Source organism: Paramormyrops kingsleyae, chromosome 17, assembly GCF_048594095.1.
Source record: "Paramormyrops kingsleyae isolate MSU_618 chromosome 17, PKINGS_0.4, whole genome shotgun sequence".
NCBI lineage: Eukaryota > Metazoa > Chordata > Actinopteri > Osteoglossiformes > Mormyridae > Paramormyrops > Paramormyrops kingsleyae.
The window spans coordinates 4,215,784-4,232,489 of record NC_132813.1 but is presented as its reverse complement, the minus strand read 5'-3'; the positions used below and the strand labels follow the sequence as shown (position 1 = coordinate 4,232,489).

Below are 16,706 nucleotides of genomic sequence, written 5' to 3'. Positions count from 1 at the left end.
TGCATTAAAATTTCTGAGAAATATCCATCCGCTGGGTCATGACCCTTTAATCTTAACAACTGTTTACACGATTATTTTATTATAGAAAATTCCGTGTTAATATTTCCCCATACTACATACAGTTAAATTATTTTTTATTGAACATACTGTCACCGTTTTTGCGTTCTGCAAAACATCACGAAAACGTTTACCTGTTTGCCGGTAGAAAGAGGAGCCCGTTGTCCTGTCCGTTGTCCTGGTAACGCCTTAGCGTCCCAATATGGCGCCTTTACTGGGAGATACGGTGTTTGAAATCAGTGGCCAAGGCCCTTCGCCCTCCGATGACTTCTTCCAGCTTCTTGTTACAAAAAAACAAAGTACACCACACGTTTCCTTTGACATCAGTATATTATAATTTCAGGCTGAGAAGGTTCTGTGGAGGTTAGCAAAACGTTATGAAATAAGATATTACAGCAAGCTCAATAGTAAAGATCAACAATTAAAATCAAGCCTCTTTTTTAATTAGCATACGATAAAAGGTAGTGATTTAAAACAGAGGTTGAATTTCCTGTAGTCAGTTATGTTAAAGGAAATTTCCCTACTCTCACTCTACTAAGCCATGTTTTTGATGGCACATTAAGAAAAATACTATTATGAAATAAATCCCGGTTTAAAATCTGTAAGTGAGCTTTTTCCTGTCTATATTTTATTAACATATCTAAGACCGTATACATTGCATATGTATTTGGAGTCTTTGTTTATATAATCAGTACATATACATAAAGGGCCATTTTATCTGGTCACTTTTTATAATCTTAGTTAGTTTGCCCTATTGTCTCCAGATCCTCCTGAAGGATTGACAAATGTGTCCAGAGATGCCACCTTGGACACCACTTTTGTACTGGACTGTTGTTTTAGCACTTGTGACCTTCCTGTTAGCTTTAACGAGTCTGGCTACCCTCTTCTGATCTCTCTCATTATCAAAGTTTTTTAATTATTATTTGTTCTTTGTTTATTGCACCATTAAACATTAAACTGGTGAGGAAAGTGACCATTTATAAGAAGCTGGTACCACCACCAGGGGCGGATTAAGGTGTACAGAGGCCCCTAGGCTACAGTAGTCTGTGGGCCCCCCAACCCCGCCCCTCTCCGCGCCAATGGGGGCCCCCTTGCAGGCTGGCACACGTGGGGCCCCTAGGCTTAAGCCATATCTAGCCTGTGCGTTAATCCGCCCCTGACCACCACATCTGCCACCAACAATCAAACCACATCGAAGTTCATTTAGGTCTTAGAATGTTACCGATTATAATGCTGAGCTGCAGGGGTGCGGTAGGGTAATGGATACAGGGGCAGCTTCAGGCGGAGCAGCATCTTACAGAGGCCCTTGAATACATGAAGTTATATGCAACATTTGGCAGGGAGCTCAAGGTGACATTTTGTCTGTAGACCTAAAATTTCAAGCTACACCCCCTGCTGATCAGCCGCACAGAACCCACCTGCATGTTGTATGTATCCAGTCATGATTCCAGAACACTATGACACTTTCACATAAAGTGAATCATGTAAACTTGTAAAAGCAGAGCGTGTCATGGTCTGAGACGTATCGGACGGTAAGACGCCATATGTTAAGGTCACATTGGCAGCATCCACTTGACATCTGTAATGCTTTGGTAAGATGGGGGGGGATGCAGGCTGTATTTTCTACACAGCCTGCAGAAATAAGGGAAAACTACCAAGACTTTTTGCTCTATCCCAGTCTTCAGAGTGAGATAGCCTCTGAAAGTGCCATCTTTTTTTTCCACAGCCTCCACATTTCTGCTTGTATATTATTCTCCATATCAGTTAGAGAGGTAAAACACATGGCTGTATGTAGACCAGGTGATGGTCGGAACCAGTATCCTGCAATATGCCCAGCATCTGTGCCAGGGGCAGTTTGACTCCCTGGACTGCCTGCCTGATGCCCCACTGCTGCAGATAATGGTCCTCCCTGGATAAGAGGATCTCTTGCAGCTCTGGTGCACCTCAGACAGGTGAGTGCTTTGGGATACTCTCACACTCAGTGACGCATAGCCTCTGCATGTTGACTGAGATTTGGGAGAAAAGTGCACTTTCTTTAATAAAAATAGTGCTAAATGTAAATACCATTTAATATATCGAAATAAAACGCAAGCCACGTTCCCAGGACTTTAACTCATGAAAGAAAAATTACTACTCATTTCATTTATTAAAATTTAATTCCATTATGACCATGGCCTGCTTTAGAAACAGAAATGGGACATGCAGCACATGTCCAGCAGAGGGCGCACTTGTATATAATAAACCTTTTGACAGTTATAAATATTCAACCTCTATATATATATACATATACACCATATATATATATATATATATATATATATATACACCAAAAATAATACTGGTACTGGAAGCAAAGAAGCCAGTAGCATATTATACATAGTAGCATATTATACAGAGTATTTCACTTGGGATAAAAAATTATTGCACTTGAGGAGTGGAGAGGCAAATAAACAAACAAATGAAGGGTCACAGTGTTTGAGATGCACTTGAAGGGGGGGTAGAAAAAATAATGAACACAGTGACAATGGTTAAGATATAATACATTCTATGCCATTATACACGGATTGTACACAGTTCAGCATGTATAAGTGTGTAAATATGTGTGGTGTGACAGAGGGCCAGTTTAATTACAGTAGTGGGTGGGTTATGGGGGAGGGGAGGGAGTGAGCACTGCTTCAAAATTGTCACTGCTCTGGGGTAGAAGCTGTTCTTCAACCTGGTCATGCTGGTACACAGGTCTCTGTAACTTTTTCCTAAAGTTTCCTACCCCAATCATCATATTAATGCTGCTATAATTAACCTCAATATAATGGATGTATTGAATTTTCTGTACAATTTTCCCATTTGAGATGAATTTCTCTGGGATCTTTGATTAATATTCTGTTCACATATATATGAAGTGTAAAGACAGCTGTGGTGATGCCTTATGACTGGATGTGACCGTCACACGTTTTCATTACTGCACGTGCTTTTGGTTTGTATCCAGCTGTGTGATTCCAGACAATTTTGGGAGCAGATGGCCAGAGATCCCAGTGAAACCTTCAGGCCTGAGATGGAGGCCTCAGCAAACCTGGACGTCTGGAAGGTGTTCTTCACCAATAAGCGGCGGGTGTAGAAGGAGGACAGTCAGGGATGCAGTCAGCAGAAGTAGCCATTAATAGCCTGGGTCAGACTGGGACGGGACATTATAGCCATTAATAAATCATCTGCAAATGCACATCATATGATGCTTAAGATTCATTTTTAGATCTTAATGCCTAACCAGTTAAACATTCATTTGAGATTCATCCTTACATTTTCCATAGTCTATCTGATACACTAGCTGCTTGTTTTATCACTGACCTTGTTCTTACTCCTTTTCTACCTCATCTCTTGGTTATTTTCTCATCTCTCTCTCCACCTCTGCTTTCCCTAATCTGATAGATTTATTACTGCCTGTCTGACTTTTTGATTTATTCCGGATCTTCCAGTCAGAGCATGAGAGACTTCAAGGAGAAGTGTGTCTTTTCTCAAAACCTAACAAACTACTTAATTCAAGCTCTGCTAAATCAATTTTCTCTCTTAGAGGCAGTTCACTCTCTATGGGCCAACTACTTGCATGCTCTATGACTTTGTTCCACACAGCCAGCTCTCTCTCCTTCCTATGTTGGTCCTGTGCTCATTAAAGAAAGAAACCAGTCCAGACAGAGTGCAGATGACTCTCCCTTTGATCCCATTCTGTAATTTCGCAGGTTTGAACTTCTATAGTCCCAAGATCCCACAGTACAAACCTGCCACTCACAGTCCTTATACTGTAAAACATCTAATATTTTTGTAGCATGTGGCAACTTTAAGCAGATACCATTTCCCTTCCCACAAGCCTCACATTAAACTCTGCATCACAATGAGTGTGGACCCTATCCCAATGACCTGATGCTAGTCTTTCACAAGGACACACACTCACACAAAATTACACACGAAGTTCAACTCACACATAAACAATAATCTGGGATTACATTTTTACACTAAGTCAGGGTCAGCATTGTGGTGGGGGCAGATCCCCCCTCTCCCACATGAGCCATTGTAAGCTTATTGATGATTTTTCCTGTGTGTTTTCTTGCAACATTGTTTCAAGTTCCAGCTTTCAAGCTTTGCATTTCCTGAACAAAATCCAGTGAAGTTTAGATATTTGACATCATTCAAATTCAACTGAATCTGATGATATTTTATACACAGGGGAGCTTTATACAAATGACCATATCAGAAGAAGTAAAGGGTCTGTAAACAAAATTCTTTAATCATGAGTTTCTGCAAATTCCATCTCTTTTCAGATCAACAACAGAATCTAAACTTAAAAGATTTTTTGTTTTTGTTAAACAGGCTATCACACCTCTAGGGAGCATGGACTCCAATTAGATCAACACTCCACACATGATTTGAAATAACTTCATTAGGAATAAATAAAACGTACTAAAATTTTACTTTCTCTGCTAGTACAAGTACAGTTAAGTGTGAGTGTACACCCCCTGCTGGAAGTGAAAGGCACTGCATTCTTGCGTTCACTCCATTTTGAAGTCAACATATGCAGCATATTCTTTTACTGAATTTTTCCCCAGGGGAGATTAACTGCAGCTTAATTTTAAAAACAAAACCTCAGCAACTGTATTTGTCATGAGGTCATTCGAATTATTTTCCTTGAATATGTTTTGTACATTGTAGATTCATTGGGAAGTTTGACAGTTTATTAATTTATTCTGGCAGTCCATCACAGACCATGCACATGCATGTACTACAGACCTCTAATATGTACTTTTTCTTAGATATAGTGTTGAATTTTTGCAATGAATTATGCAATGTTGATATTATGTAGCATCATTCATATACACTCACTGGCCACTTTATAAGGTACACATTGCTAGTACTGTGTTGGATCCCTAAGGCCTTTAGAACTGCTTTGATTCTACGTGGCACAGATTCAACAAGGTGCTTGAAACATTCATTAGTCTTTGGTCAATGTTGACATGATGGCAGCATGAAGTTGCTGCAGATTTGCAGCTGCACCTTCATGATGCAGATCCGCCATTCCACTACATCCCATAGGTGCTCAATTGGATCAGGTATGTAGTGAAAGCATTGGCATGTTCAACAAGCCAGTGCGAGACGATATGAGCTTTGCGTTACGCCGCCTAGGTACAGGGTGAAGCTGGGTACACCGTGGTCACATGGTCAGGAACAGGACTCATGTAGCCTGTGGCTTTTAAACGATGCTCATTTGGTACTAAGGGGGCCCAAAGCGTGCCAAGAAAATATCCTTCACACCATTACAGCACCAGTAGCAGCCTTGATTGATATAAGGCAGGATGGATCCATGCTTTCATGTAGTTTATGCCAAATTCTCACCCTACTATTTAAATGTGGCAGTGGAAATCTAGACTCCTTTGACCAGGCAAAAATTTTCCAACGTTCCATTGTCCATTTTTTGTGAGCCCGTACCCGCTATAGCCTCAGTTTGCTGTTCTTTGACAGGAGTGGAGCTGCGCGTGGTCTTCTGCTACTGTAGCCCATCTGCTTCAAGGTTCAACACATTGAGTGGTGCTATTCTCTGATGCATAAATGCTATTCTGATGCTATTCTACATACCTTGCGTGTAACGAGTTATTACTTGAGTTACACTTTCGTTTCATTCAGCTTGAACCAAGCTGGCCGTTTTTCTCTGACCTCTGCCATCAACAAGGCATTTTCGCCCAGAGAACCGCTGCTCACTGGATCCTTTTCTTATTCAGTCCATTCTCTGTAAACCCTAAAGTGCAAACCTCTTTTATGTGAAAATTCTAGTAGATCAGCTACAGATCTTGGCTAATTAGATGTTTGTTCCAATGAGCAGTTGATCAGGTGTACCTAATAAAGTGGCCAGTGAGTGTATAATATTGTAACATTTAAAATAAAAAAAATTTGTAGGTGGCAGATTTTGGTTAGAGACTGTTCTGACAGTCTCTAATTCTGCTTCCTTAGTTTCACTGTAGAGTCAATGCCTAAATGTCATTAACCCTGAAAAAGCTGTCAGTCCCGTTAACAGTCTAACAACCAGGGCTCTGCTCTTCTTCCCCTATAGTCAAGTGGACAAAGGACATGGGACATAGCTGCACTAAGGTCAAACTTGAAAAGCAGGTTGAGCAGGAATGAAAACAGTAGGTCATAGCAGGTGGTAGACAGTGTGTGTGGGTTATATATATATTACATTGTGGGGACCAAATTTCCCCACCATGTGAGAAAGACCTATTATTTTGATGTTGCAGGGACCATTTTTGTCCACAAGGGGAAACTCATTTTTACAAAAATCTTTGACTACAGTAAAAAAAAAAAATGTCAAGACTTGTATTTTGTTTGTTTACTTGTGGGTAAGGTTAGGGCTGGGTACGGGTCAAGGTTGCAATTGATGGAATTAGGGTTTTGCCCATATAAATGAATGGATGGTCCCCACAAAGATGTGAATACAAACGTGTGTGTGTGTGTGTGTGTGTGTTTGCTATAAGTGTGTATCTGTGAGAGATTTAGACTACCATCATCACTGGTCATTAAGATGTGTCTTGAATTAGTCATGAAATATTGAAAAGTACTTGGACTGTCCCAGGTTATCTTAGCAGCACTGGTTGTGCCTGCTTATGCCTTTTCATCCTCCGTTAATCCTCTGCTCATACTCACAGAGGCATACATGGCTATTGTTCATTAGGCTATTAAAAAGTCAAGCGATGCTGGCAGATCAGCCCTGCCTTATGACCTGGCGCACAAATAATAGCTTTTATGCGTCTGTGGTAATCAGTTAATGTCTCTCCAAGTCTTCTACTCTTTTCTCCAAAACCAAAGTACTTCAGATCTGTGACAATTTGTGATGTGCAGTTGTGCATGCAGTAATCTACATCAGTTGCTTTGGTGACTGCTAAGTCATGGACTTGTGCTTTATGCTTTTAGCTACAGAGTAACGTTTGCTCAGTGTTTCCTGTGTTTAGGGGTGCAGAGTAAAATTTTCCAACTTGTTTCAGCGCTTGGGGCTGCACTGTAACGTTTGCTGAATTGTTCATGCGTCTGAGGCTGCGGTAACATTTGCTGAGTCGTTTCTGTGTTTGGGGCTGTAGAGTAACATTTGCTGAGTCGTTTATGCATCAGAGACTGCAGAGTAATGTTTGGTAAATCGTTTATGCATCTGAGGCTGCAGAGCAACATTTGCTGACTCGTTTCTGCAATTGTGACTGCAGAGTAATATCTACTGTGTCATCTATGTGTTTGAGGCTGCAGAGAAATGTTTGCTGAGTCATTTCTCCATGTATGGCTGCAGAGTAATGCTTACTGAGTCATTTCTGTTTATATGACTGCAGAGTAATATATATTTCATTGTCTGTGTTTGAAGCTGCAGAGTAACATTTGCTGAGATGTTTACGTGTTTGAGGCTGCAGAGTAACATTTGCTGAAACGTTTACGTGTCTGATGTTGCAGAGTAACATTTTCTGAGTCGTTTATGTGTCTGAGGTTGCAGTGTAACGTTTGCCAAGTCATTTCTGTTTTTGTGGTTCTGAGGCTCTCTGGTGCAGCCGCTGCTGCATGATGCCGCCTAACCTTCTCCCCACACGGCGCTGATGTGATGGAGAAGCGAATCACTCACTTTGCGTGCAGTAGTGCATCATAAAGCTCTCACTTCCGGCTCAGCTGCAAGCAGCCTGAACACTCCACGCTGCTATTTTTACCTGTCCTCTGGCAGAGCCCTCGCACTGGAGCAGCAAGCGGGCAGCGAGCGGGCAGCAAGCGGGCAGCGAGAGGATAGCAACCAGGGAGCAGGGCACCGGGTAGCTTTTGGATTGGAGAGAGAGTGGAAGGAGGCTGAAACGAGAATGCTAGAGAGAGAGAGGGAGAGAGAGAGAAGGTTTGCATCTAACAGCACCACAGAGCAACAGCAAGTCCTGTCAAACAAGCCTTCCACTTCTTGCAGTTTACAAACTGTTTATTTTTTAAGGTAGAGAACATAAAGTGTGGCAGAGGGACTCGGCATGATCTTTTTCTTAATTTTTGCTCTACAGCGTCGCTTTCACTGATTTTATTTTTTTGCAGGTATGTTTTGCATGTTTTTTTCACAATAAACTGTTTTCAAGCCAAAAGTGCCAATGACAGCTACAGATGATGTGAATGGATGTATCCATGTGCTCTTCACTTAGCAATCGATTAACGATGTCTCTGCTGATTATGTGACTGATTATGTCATGCCGTGCCGTTTGTTACACTTTGCTATGGAATGGAAAGGGGAATTTTAATGTTCCTTTGACTTATTGCTATTTTAAGCTACGATATAGGGTGTGGCCAATAGCATTTGATGATGAAAAATATGAAATTTCTGTTAAACAAAAGGACGATGCACGCGCAAACGAAAATAAGGCGCATAGTTTTCTAAACAACCAACGATGCCTGGTGTATGAATACTGTGGGTGGAATATTATGTTCGAGAAAAGGCTGAGAGCAGTGAGATGAACACGGATGAAGCCAAGCACGGTTGGCATGAGCGGCGAGCTGGAGCTGCAGTCGTGCAGTCTCGCTTTCACGCGGAGCACAGACACAGGCGTGCAGACAAAGCCGTCCTTCCGCAGCGGGCAGGTGGACCTCCTCGCTCCCGCTCACCTCAGGCTGCAGCAGCTGGCTTCCCGCAGCGGCGAATGGGAGCAGATCCCCGGACAGCCGAAGCCGCTACTGCGATTCAGCCGCGGCCGAATAAGTGCTGCGCCACAGCATGTTGCCTTGGCAACCAGGCCTGCCGCGAGCACACAGAGCTCGCAGGTTTATCAGCAATCAGCTGGGTTCCAGTACTGACTCAACATAACACTGATTAATAATTGTAAGAAGAAAAAGAAGAAACTGGTTTCAAAATGAGCACCATTATAAAGCACGTATGAGTCTGAGGATCGGTGTCTTACACTGGGTTTTGTCTGTATTGTTAGACGTTAACAGTAAGTCTAGAGTAGCAGCGTCGACCATATTAGGCTGCTCAGAGCCCATTGGGTGGAGGCTAAGTGAAAATTGTTTACGTTTTTTCTATATAATTCATCCAGAGCTTCTTAGCATAATCTTATTTTAAGCAGAGGAACATCTGAGTAAGAATGAGATGCGGCTTTGACTGGTCGGAACGGAAAGATATCGTAAGCGGGCGGGCAGGGATCTTCGAATATTATCAGGCAAAAAGCCCCCTCCCCGGAGGCCATCTTGCCGTCTCCCCTCTCTGTGAACATGTGGGTAAAATGGCTGCCATGCTCTTGGGCGAAGGGCGTGCCACAGCCTCCGTAGCACAGCAGCGCCCGGCGTATTTATGGAGGCTGCTTGGGTTTACCGTTCCGGAGTGGTTCCGCTAAGAGCCGCGGCTGCGTCTCATGGCCAAGACCATGTCGTTAGCCATCACGAGACGCCTGTTTTCGTGCAAAACGTGACTTGCCTTACTATTACCGAATAGTAAACACACTAGAAAATATTATATTCGCATACATAGGTCGTGAATCAGGCAGGACTCAGTTGCATTTTTCACCATAAGCGAGACACAGGAAACAGACTTTTTAAAATGTCTGCTTGCTTACTGTGATGCACTAATGGGAAATGCACAAGCGAACGCATGTTACCGTAAGCAAATGTGCAAATATTTATGGGTATTCATGTAAATTCACAGCATTACACAGATATTTACCTTTACATAAACAAACTTGCCCAAATAGAACAGGCCCTTCCATGTAGGCTGTGCGTGTATTCATGTATAGAGAGAATCACAGACAAAAAAGTGTCTTTAGGGGCCGTGTGTGTACTCACAAAAGATATCACGGAAAGAAACTAGCTTTCAGGTGTGTGTGTGTGTGTGTGTGTGTGTGATAAAATTGTGGTTTAATGTCAATGTTTATCCACAAGAGGGGGACAAAAATTATCAGAATATAAGAATAAGGAGATCAATGCATTAAAAAAACACATTAAAATCAACAATGTTCAGTTGTTAAATGCTAGAAAGCCCTATTAAACTATAATTATACCTACAGTTAATTACAACTAATTATAACAATATATATGTACAGTGATTGGTAGCTGAACTGCACTTTGTGATGTTCCTAGACATTGTGTAAAGTGTTGTTTTAACCAGTTACCTACACAACGTACATAAACATTACTTCCTCTTTCTGATGTGCAGCATTCTTACTAACACAGCTTGTGCTGTCCTCCCTGCAGATGACAGTGGTGTCGGCCAACACCAAAGGCCTGATGGACAGTGTCCACGCCCACGCAATTCTCAGCTCGCTGAACGAGCAGCGCACAAGCGGCTTGTTCTGCGATGTAACCATCGTGGTCGAGGACATCAAATTCAAGGCTCACCGCAATGTCCTGGCCGCCTCAAGCGGATACTTCCGGAGCACCTTCTCCACTCCCGAGCCTGGCTCATTGAGCCAGGTGCTGGAGCTGGTGGATCTCAGGTCTGAGGTTTTTGCCAGCATCCTTAACTTCATCTACAGCTCCAAAGTGGCTCCTACGGGTGTTGAGGATACCAGGCTGCTGGTGGCCGCAGGGAAAAGGCTTGGCATCCCCTTTCTGGAGAACATGGTGGAACATGAGAAGCGAGGCCCCGGTGTGCCCTCCTGCCAAACCCAGCAGCCAATCAAAACAGTCAGTCCAAGCAATACCCCTACGTCCATCAGTCCTCAACTGCTGAAGAACGAGACGGCCCGGGCCGAAGAGGTAGAAAGTGCCAGCGGTCCCCGGATCACCAACGCTTTCTCCATAACAGAGGCTGGAGCCCCCTTAGGCCTGCGGGGTGAGGGGAGACGACCCGTCGAGCCAGGCCTCCTCCTCACCCAAAACTCCACCCCCGCATTTTGCGAGCCTGTGCACAATCTCTCCGAACACTCATACGCCGTGAGCCAGGGAGGTGAAAAGGAAGCCGTGGCTCCGTCTCTGGCACTGCCCAAATCACAAATATACCAGAGCTCAGGTCCACTAAAGAAACGACACAGGCCTGCCACACTCGCCCTTGGCACTCCTGTGCTGGCCAGCAGTGACTGCCAGATTTCAACCGCTGCTATGGCTACCACTGCAGCATCCACACTGACATCCACATCCTCAGATACCAACGATCAGGTAAGCAGCACAACAGAGCTACCTGTGAGCGAGCCTGCCTCAGCACGAGTGACAAGCCCTCCGTGTCCATCACTGCTGTCCTCCCGCTGCGATTCCTTCCCAGAGACACCCAGCAGCAGAGCAACTCCCAGCAGACACTCACAAATCCCCAAGAAGAGGTTTGCAAGGCATTTGTTCTGCAAGTTCTGTTGCAGAAAATTCATGCACCTGAAACGACTGCGTACCCATGAGCAGGTGTGCAACAAAGCCCAGACGACTGAAACCGAATGTGACCTCAGGGGCACGGAGGACGGCGATAGATCTTCTGCCGGCGATGAACGAAGTACACCTGAGAGGGAGATCTCACTGCAGCCATCTCTCTGCTCAAACGACCTCTCGACTCCCAAGGGGTTGACTGAGGAACCGCAGGAGGTGGATGGAAGAACCAGGAAGGTGAAAGACAAGAGAGTGTACACATGTGGTGTATGTAAACGGGCCTATGTGACCCTGTCCAGCCTGAGGAGACACGAGAACGTGCACTCCTGGCACAGGGCATACCCGTGTCACTACTGTGACAAAGTGTTTGCCCTGGCCGAGTACCGCACCAAGCACGAGGTCTGGCACACAGGGGAACGCCGCTATCAGTGCATCTTCTGTCTGGATACCTTCATGACCTACTACATCCTGAAGAACCATCAGAAATCCTACCACGGGATTGACCCCAGGATGGTCGTCAACAGGAAATCGGCTAACGGTAGTCTCAAGGGCAGCATTTATCCCATTAAGCTCTACAGGCTTCTACCGATGACGTTTCGAAAGAGGCGGTACACGTACAGTCAAACCTTCCCTGAGGAATCCCCCAACAAGACCTTCTCCCTGGGCTGCAGCTCACCCACAGTCTCTTTTGACGAGACCGGCACAAATGTCTGTTCGAGTGATTCTTTGTTCAATATGCCTGTAACATTCATGGCAACACCTAAAGTGATCGCATCTGTGACTCCCCACATTACCTTTGATCAGCCATGTGACCAGGATGTAGTTCAGCCCTTGTCTTCCGAAGGAGTACCTTCACTGAGACCAAGGCCTTCAGTGTCTTCCATGAAGGAGGTGTGCACCAACTTCACTTATGATGACAACAGTGGCCCATCAGTCATCAGATATGGTTGCATGCCTTCCCTTGCTTCAAATCCAGCTAATAAAGTTTCTTCTGTGATTAGGCAAGGCAATGATAATTCCCCAGCAGCACTGAAGACTTTCCAAAATGACAAGCCCTTCCTAGATCAAAGCCATGATAGATCTCTTAACTTAGAGAATCCGCTGGAGGCCCTTACTGGTGCTCCCCATCATACTGAAGCTATGGCTAATTATCTTCTTGGGAGGGATCAGAGGAAAACTGAAACTTACATTGCCAAGCCTGCATGTCCAGGACCATCAGAGGACAGTCGGGTTCTTCCTCTCTGCCAGATCACAGTAAAGATTGGTGAAGAGGCCCTCGTCCGCCGGAGAATAAGGGGTTCTAAGCTTTTTTCAAGAAGAAGGAAGAAGAGCCATTGTCAAGTGGACAAGGAAGACCTGAACAACAACTTAGAAAGGAGTGGCCATTGCCCAGACCTACGTCTAAGAACTGAGGTCGCCTCACTTGCAGAAACAGAAGCATATGATGATGCCACTGACCATGACACGGCAGACCAACTTTGGCGTCCATACTATTCCTACAAACCTAAGAAAAAACCAAAGAAGTTGAGATGCAAGAGGAGACGGAGTCATAGCAGACAGCTAGGCAGACATGTGAAGGAAGACATGAAGGTCCTAGAACCCAATACTCGGGGGGGCTGCGTGGATATGGGCTACAGCCTAAATGACACAATCTCATCAGACAAAGCAGAGACTAGAAGCCAGTTGAAGAACAGTGGTGACAAGATGACTTATACTTGTGACACCTGCAATGCTATGTTTTTCACCTTGTCCTCGCTGCAGACACATGTGATTTCTTGTCGCCCCTGTTTCTGCCGGGTCTGTGGTAAGCTGTGCACCTCTAGGGACAGTTTTGATGGCCCCGAAGAAGACAAGGACCTCGTCTGCAAATCCTGTGTGGAGAACGGTTCCTGCTTCGAGAATACCACCAGGGCTGTGAGCACGGAAAAGCGATATCGCTGTGCCTTCTGTCCTCAGCGCTTCCTGTATCTTGCCACCAAGAGGAGCCATGAGAAAAAGCATATAGAAAAACACAGCAAGGGCTACAGCTGCTACTACTGCCCCAAAATCTGCAAAACGACCATTGCTCTGAGTATACACCAAAAACGGCACTTAATTAAAGCTGAGGTGGGAGATGGTTACAGCAAGTCACCACCAAGGACTACATGCCCTATACCCGGAGTAAAGCGAGCTCCGAAACAAGAGGCTTGGGAGTTAAACGTAGATTCATCTGTAGCCCTTAAGCTAGAGGAGCAGGAGCGGGTTAACAGCAATGATTGTTATCAAGAAGTCAAACAAGCCCAAGAAAAAATGCTGAGATCGTTTCGCGACAGCTCCGTGCTCCCGTGCCCTGCCGAAGAAGCCACCACCAAGGACAGAGTGAAAGAAGTAGGTCCAGAGAACCTAAAAAGCCAGGCCTTTGACTATGAAAGGGACCTTAAAGATGGGCTCAGTTACAGCAAGAAAAGCATCATAACTCCCATGGGAACAGATCACACAGCTAGGCTTCAGTTCCTCTGCAAGGAGGAGCTATCTTTCCACCATGACCCCGTGATATGGCCAAAGGATCCCAGCAGAAATGGACCACTGGGCTAACTGGCCAACCAAGAATTTACCTACTCCTTACTTCAGCTTCTATTGATGATTTAATTCCCTACCTGAATATGATAATGTACACCTATGTAGATTTTTTAAATAAAAATATATATGTAAATATAATATATTTTTCTTCACTCTAAAAATAATTGGTAGTTTTTCATTTTTTAAAAGATGTTGTTTTTATTTTTATATTTTTCAATTTCCTTTTTGGGAATAGCTAACAAATAACTTGCTCCTGGTATATGGTAGAATCAGTATCCATCATATCATTTCTTATTGCGAAAAATAGCTGCTAAGCGACTGTAGCTTCTCTATGTTTAACACCTTTAAAAGCTTTCAGTATGTTTGCATTAATACGAGATCTATGTATTAGTATGCTTTTAGAAGTGCCATTGTTATTTTCATGATACGGCTGATTAAAATTTCCACATTCATACAATATTTAAAGTGTAACATATGATGATTTAATTCTTCCATTTCTACTATGTATACTTCCGCGGTAAACTGTAACGTTATAACAAACGTATGGCACCATACCAGTATTTTACACTTAACTGTCGTTAAACACAGTAATTAAGGAAATGAATAAGAAGAGATCAACAAACAGAAAACATGCATATATTGTGTGATTAAACGGGTAAATCTCCCGTTAAGAGGAGGGAAGTAGATAAAAGGCACAATGCTCTCCATGCGTCAGTGCTGCACTCAGAGCCACATAACAGACCTAATGAGGTGCCTTCACTCGCCGTGGGACACAAGTACAACCCTGTATCAGCGCCAGTTTCTCCAGCGGACCTTACATTGCCATGGTTCAGATTTACAGACTGCAGCCATTTGTGTCGCACAGTTAGGAAATTAAAAATCCATTGGTTTTGCTAAGGTTGGCCCAGAAGATGGGCAACCTTATAATACCAACCAGTAATAGCAAGCAAGTTTATTAATATAGCACATTATCATACACAAGAGGTCATTCAATGTGCTTTACAAAGCAAGGCAAAGCAGGAAGTATAATACAATATAAAAATAAATAAATACATTTAAAAGCAATAATATATGGCAGAATATAATAAATAGAAAGAAAGAAATTCAAAAAACAAAACTGTGTAGGGGGGAAAAAATAATAATAATAATAATTTACCCAGGACTTATGGGTTCCATAAGTTTAAAGATAGGTGGTAGAGAACAGTGCAGTTTTTAACAGGCTTTTAAAATACCCTCTCAATAGATTTTGATGACCGGTGAGAGGGGGCTTGGTAAATTTTTGCCAACCAGGGGGTGAGACAAATTTTGAGGGGGTTCACTGGTCATTTTACTAACTGGCCACGTGCCTGATCGGTAACAAAAGATTGCGGGGGCTGGGAGGCTAAACCCATTATCTTACTATATGGCTATATGTCTGCAATGGGCTATTTTATTTTGCTTTCTCTGCCATTAACATTGTTTCTATTCATTTTATCTGATGGGATTGGATGATTTGGATCATTTTAATCTATTCCTTTGTCAGTCACCTTCCAAGCAACACCCTGACACAAGTTCCTGCTATTAACACATTAAATAAATTCAACAGTTTGTCCCTTTTCCACCTTTGTTTGTCTTGTTTTTGCTCGGAATAATATTCTTGATCACAAAGCTTTACAGGCCACATTAATCTCACATCCACTTGGATAATGAAATTAAACCTCATACATCTTCCTAAAGTCATCACTGTAGAGAAAAAAACGCATTTTCAGGCCAAGCGACGTACTGAGCAGCAGTCCGTAACTCCGTATATGTCTGTAAAAGCCAAGGTACACGCCCCCTTCCTGTTCGCTCGGATTTGCATTGTCTCCCTGATCCTTAAGGGGGCAGTGTTGCATTCTCATAAACGTGGGAGCGCGTCCCCAGTTTAGGCTAAAGCATTGATACAGCAATGAGCCATGAAGTGAAGACAGCCAAATCAAGTAGTAATTACTCTCCAGCAAGATATTTAACCTGAATTACTTCAGGATAAAATATTCAGCTGCATAAAACGTGATATTTAAGTGATGTGGGTAAATACAGGTAAAAAAAATATATATATATGTACGCAGTCGTGGCCGAAATTATTGGCACCCCTGGAATTCTTCCAGAAAATGCACCATTTCTCCCAGGAAATTGCTACAATTACAAGTGTTTTGGTATACACATGTTTATTTCCTTTATGTGCATTGGAACAACACAAAAAAAGAGGCGAAAAAAAAGCTAAATTTGACATAATTTCACACGAAACTCAAAAACTGGGCTGGACAAAATAATCGGCACCCTCAACTTAATATTTGGTTGCATGCCCTTTGGAAAAAACAACTGAAATCAATCGCTTCCTATAACCATCAATAAGCTCGTTACACCGCTCAACTGGAATTTTTGACCACTCTTCTTTTGCAAACTGCTCAAGGTCTCTCGGATTTGAAGGGTGCCTTCTCCCACCAGCAACTTTGAGATCTCTCCGTAAGTGTTCAATCGGATTTAGATCCGGACTCATTGCTGGCCACTCCAGAACTCTCCAGCACTTTGTCTTCAACCATTTCTGGGTGCTTTTAGAGGTATGTTTGGGGTCATTGTCCTGCTGGGACACCCATGACCTCTGACGCAGACCCAGCTTTCTGACACTGGGCCCTACATTGCACCCCAAAATCTTTTGGTAGTCTTCAGATTTCATGATGCCTTGCACACAGTCAAGGCATCAAGTGCCAGAGGCAGCAAAACATCCCCAAAACATCTTAGAACCTCCACTATGT

General features: G+C 43.5%; 2 protein-coding genes across 2 annotated transcripts; both read left to right on the top strand.

Moving 5' to 3' along the window:
* The first annotated feature begins 259 nt into the window (after window positions 1–259).
* fbxo36a (F-box protein 36a) lies at window positions 260–3,088 on the top strand. The gene is made up of 5 exons (XM_023821912.1): window positions 260–356; window positions 822–877; window positions 1,689–1,761; window positions 1,853–2,009; window positions 3,044–3,088. The coding sequence occupies exons 1-4, from the start codon at window positions 260–262 to the stop codon at window positions 1,972–1,974; spliced, it is 348 nt and encodes a 115-aa protein (XP_023677680.1). The 3' UTR covers window positions 1,975–2,009; window positions 3,044–3,088.
* Window positions 3,089–7,915: 4,827 nt separating this feature from the next.
* zbtb38 (zinc finger and BTB domain containing 38) lies at window positions 7,916–14,391 on the top strand. Its single transcript, XM_072701393.1, has 2 exons — window positions 7,916–8,136; window positions 10,276–14,391. Exon 2 carries the CDS (start codon window positions 10,276–10,278, stop codon window positions 13,945–13,947), a length of 3,672 nt encoding a protein of 1,223 aa, XP_072557494.1. The 5' UTR covers window positions 7,916–8,136; the 3' UTR covers window positions 13,948–14,391.
* Window positions 14,392–16,706: the final 2,315 nt, after the last annotated feature.

Coding starts and splice junctions, on each gene's coding strand:
- zbtb38 (XM_072701393.1), top strand. CDS start 10,276: ATGACAGTGGTGTCGGCCAACACCAAAGGCCTGATGGACAGTGTCCAC.
- fbxo36a (XM_023821912.1), top strand. CDS start 260: ATGGCGCCTTTACTGGGAGATACGGTGTTTGAAATCAGTGGCCAAGGC. Junction 357..821: donor TCTTGTTACAAAAAAACAAA/GTACACCACACG, acceptor TATTGTCTCCAG/ATCCTCCTGAAGGATTGACA. Junction 878..1,688: donor CCACCTTGGACACCACTTTT/GTACTGGACTGT, acceptor TTTTCTACACAG/CCTGCAGAAATAAGGGAAAA.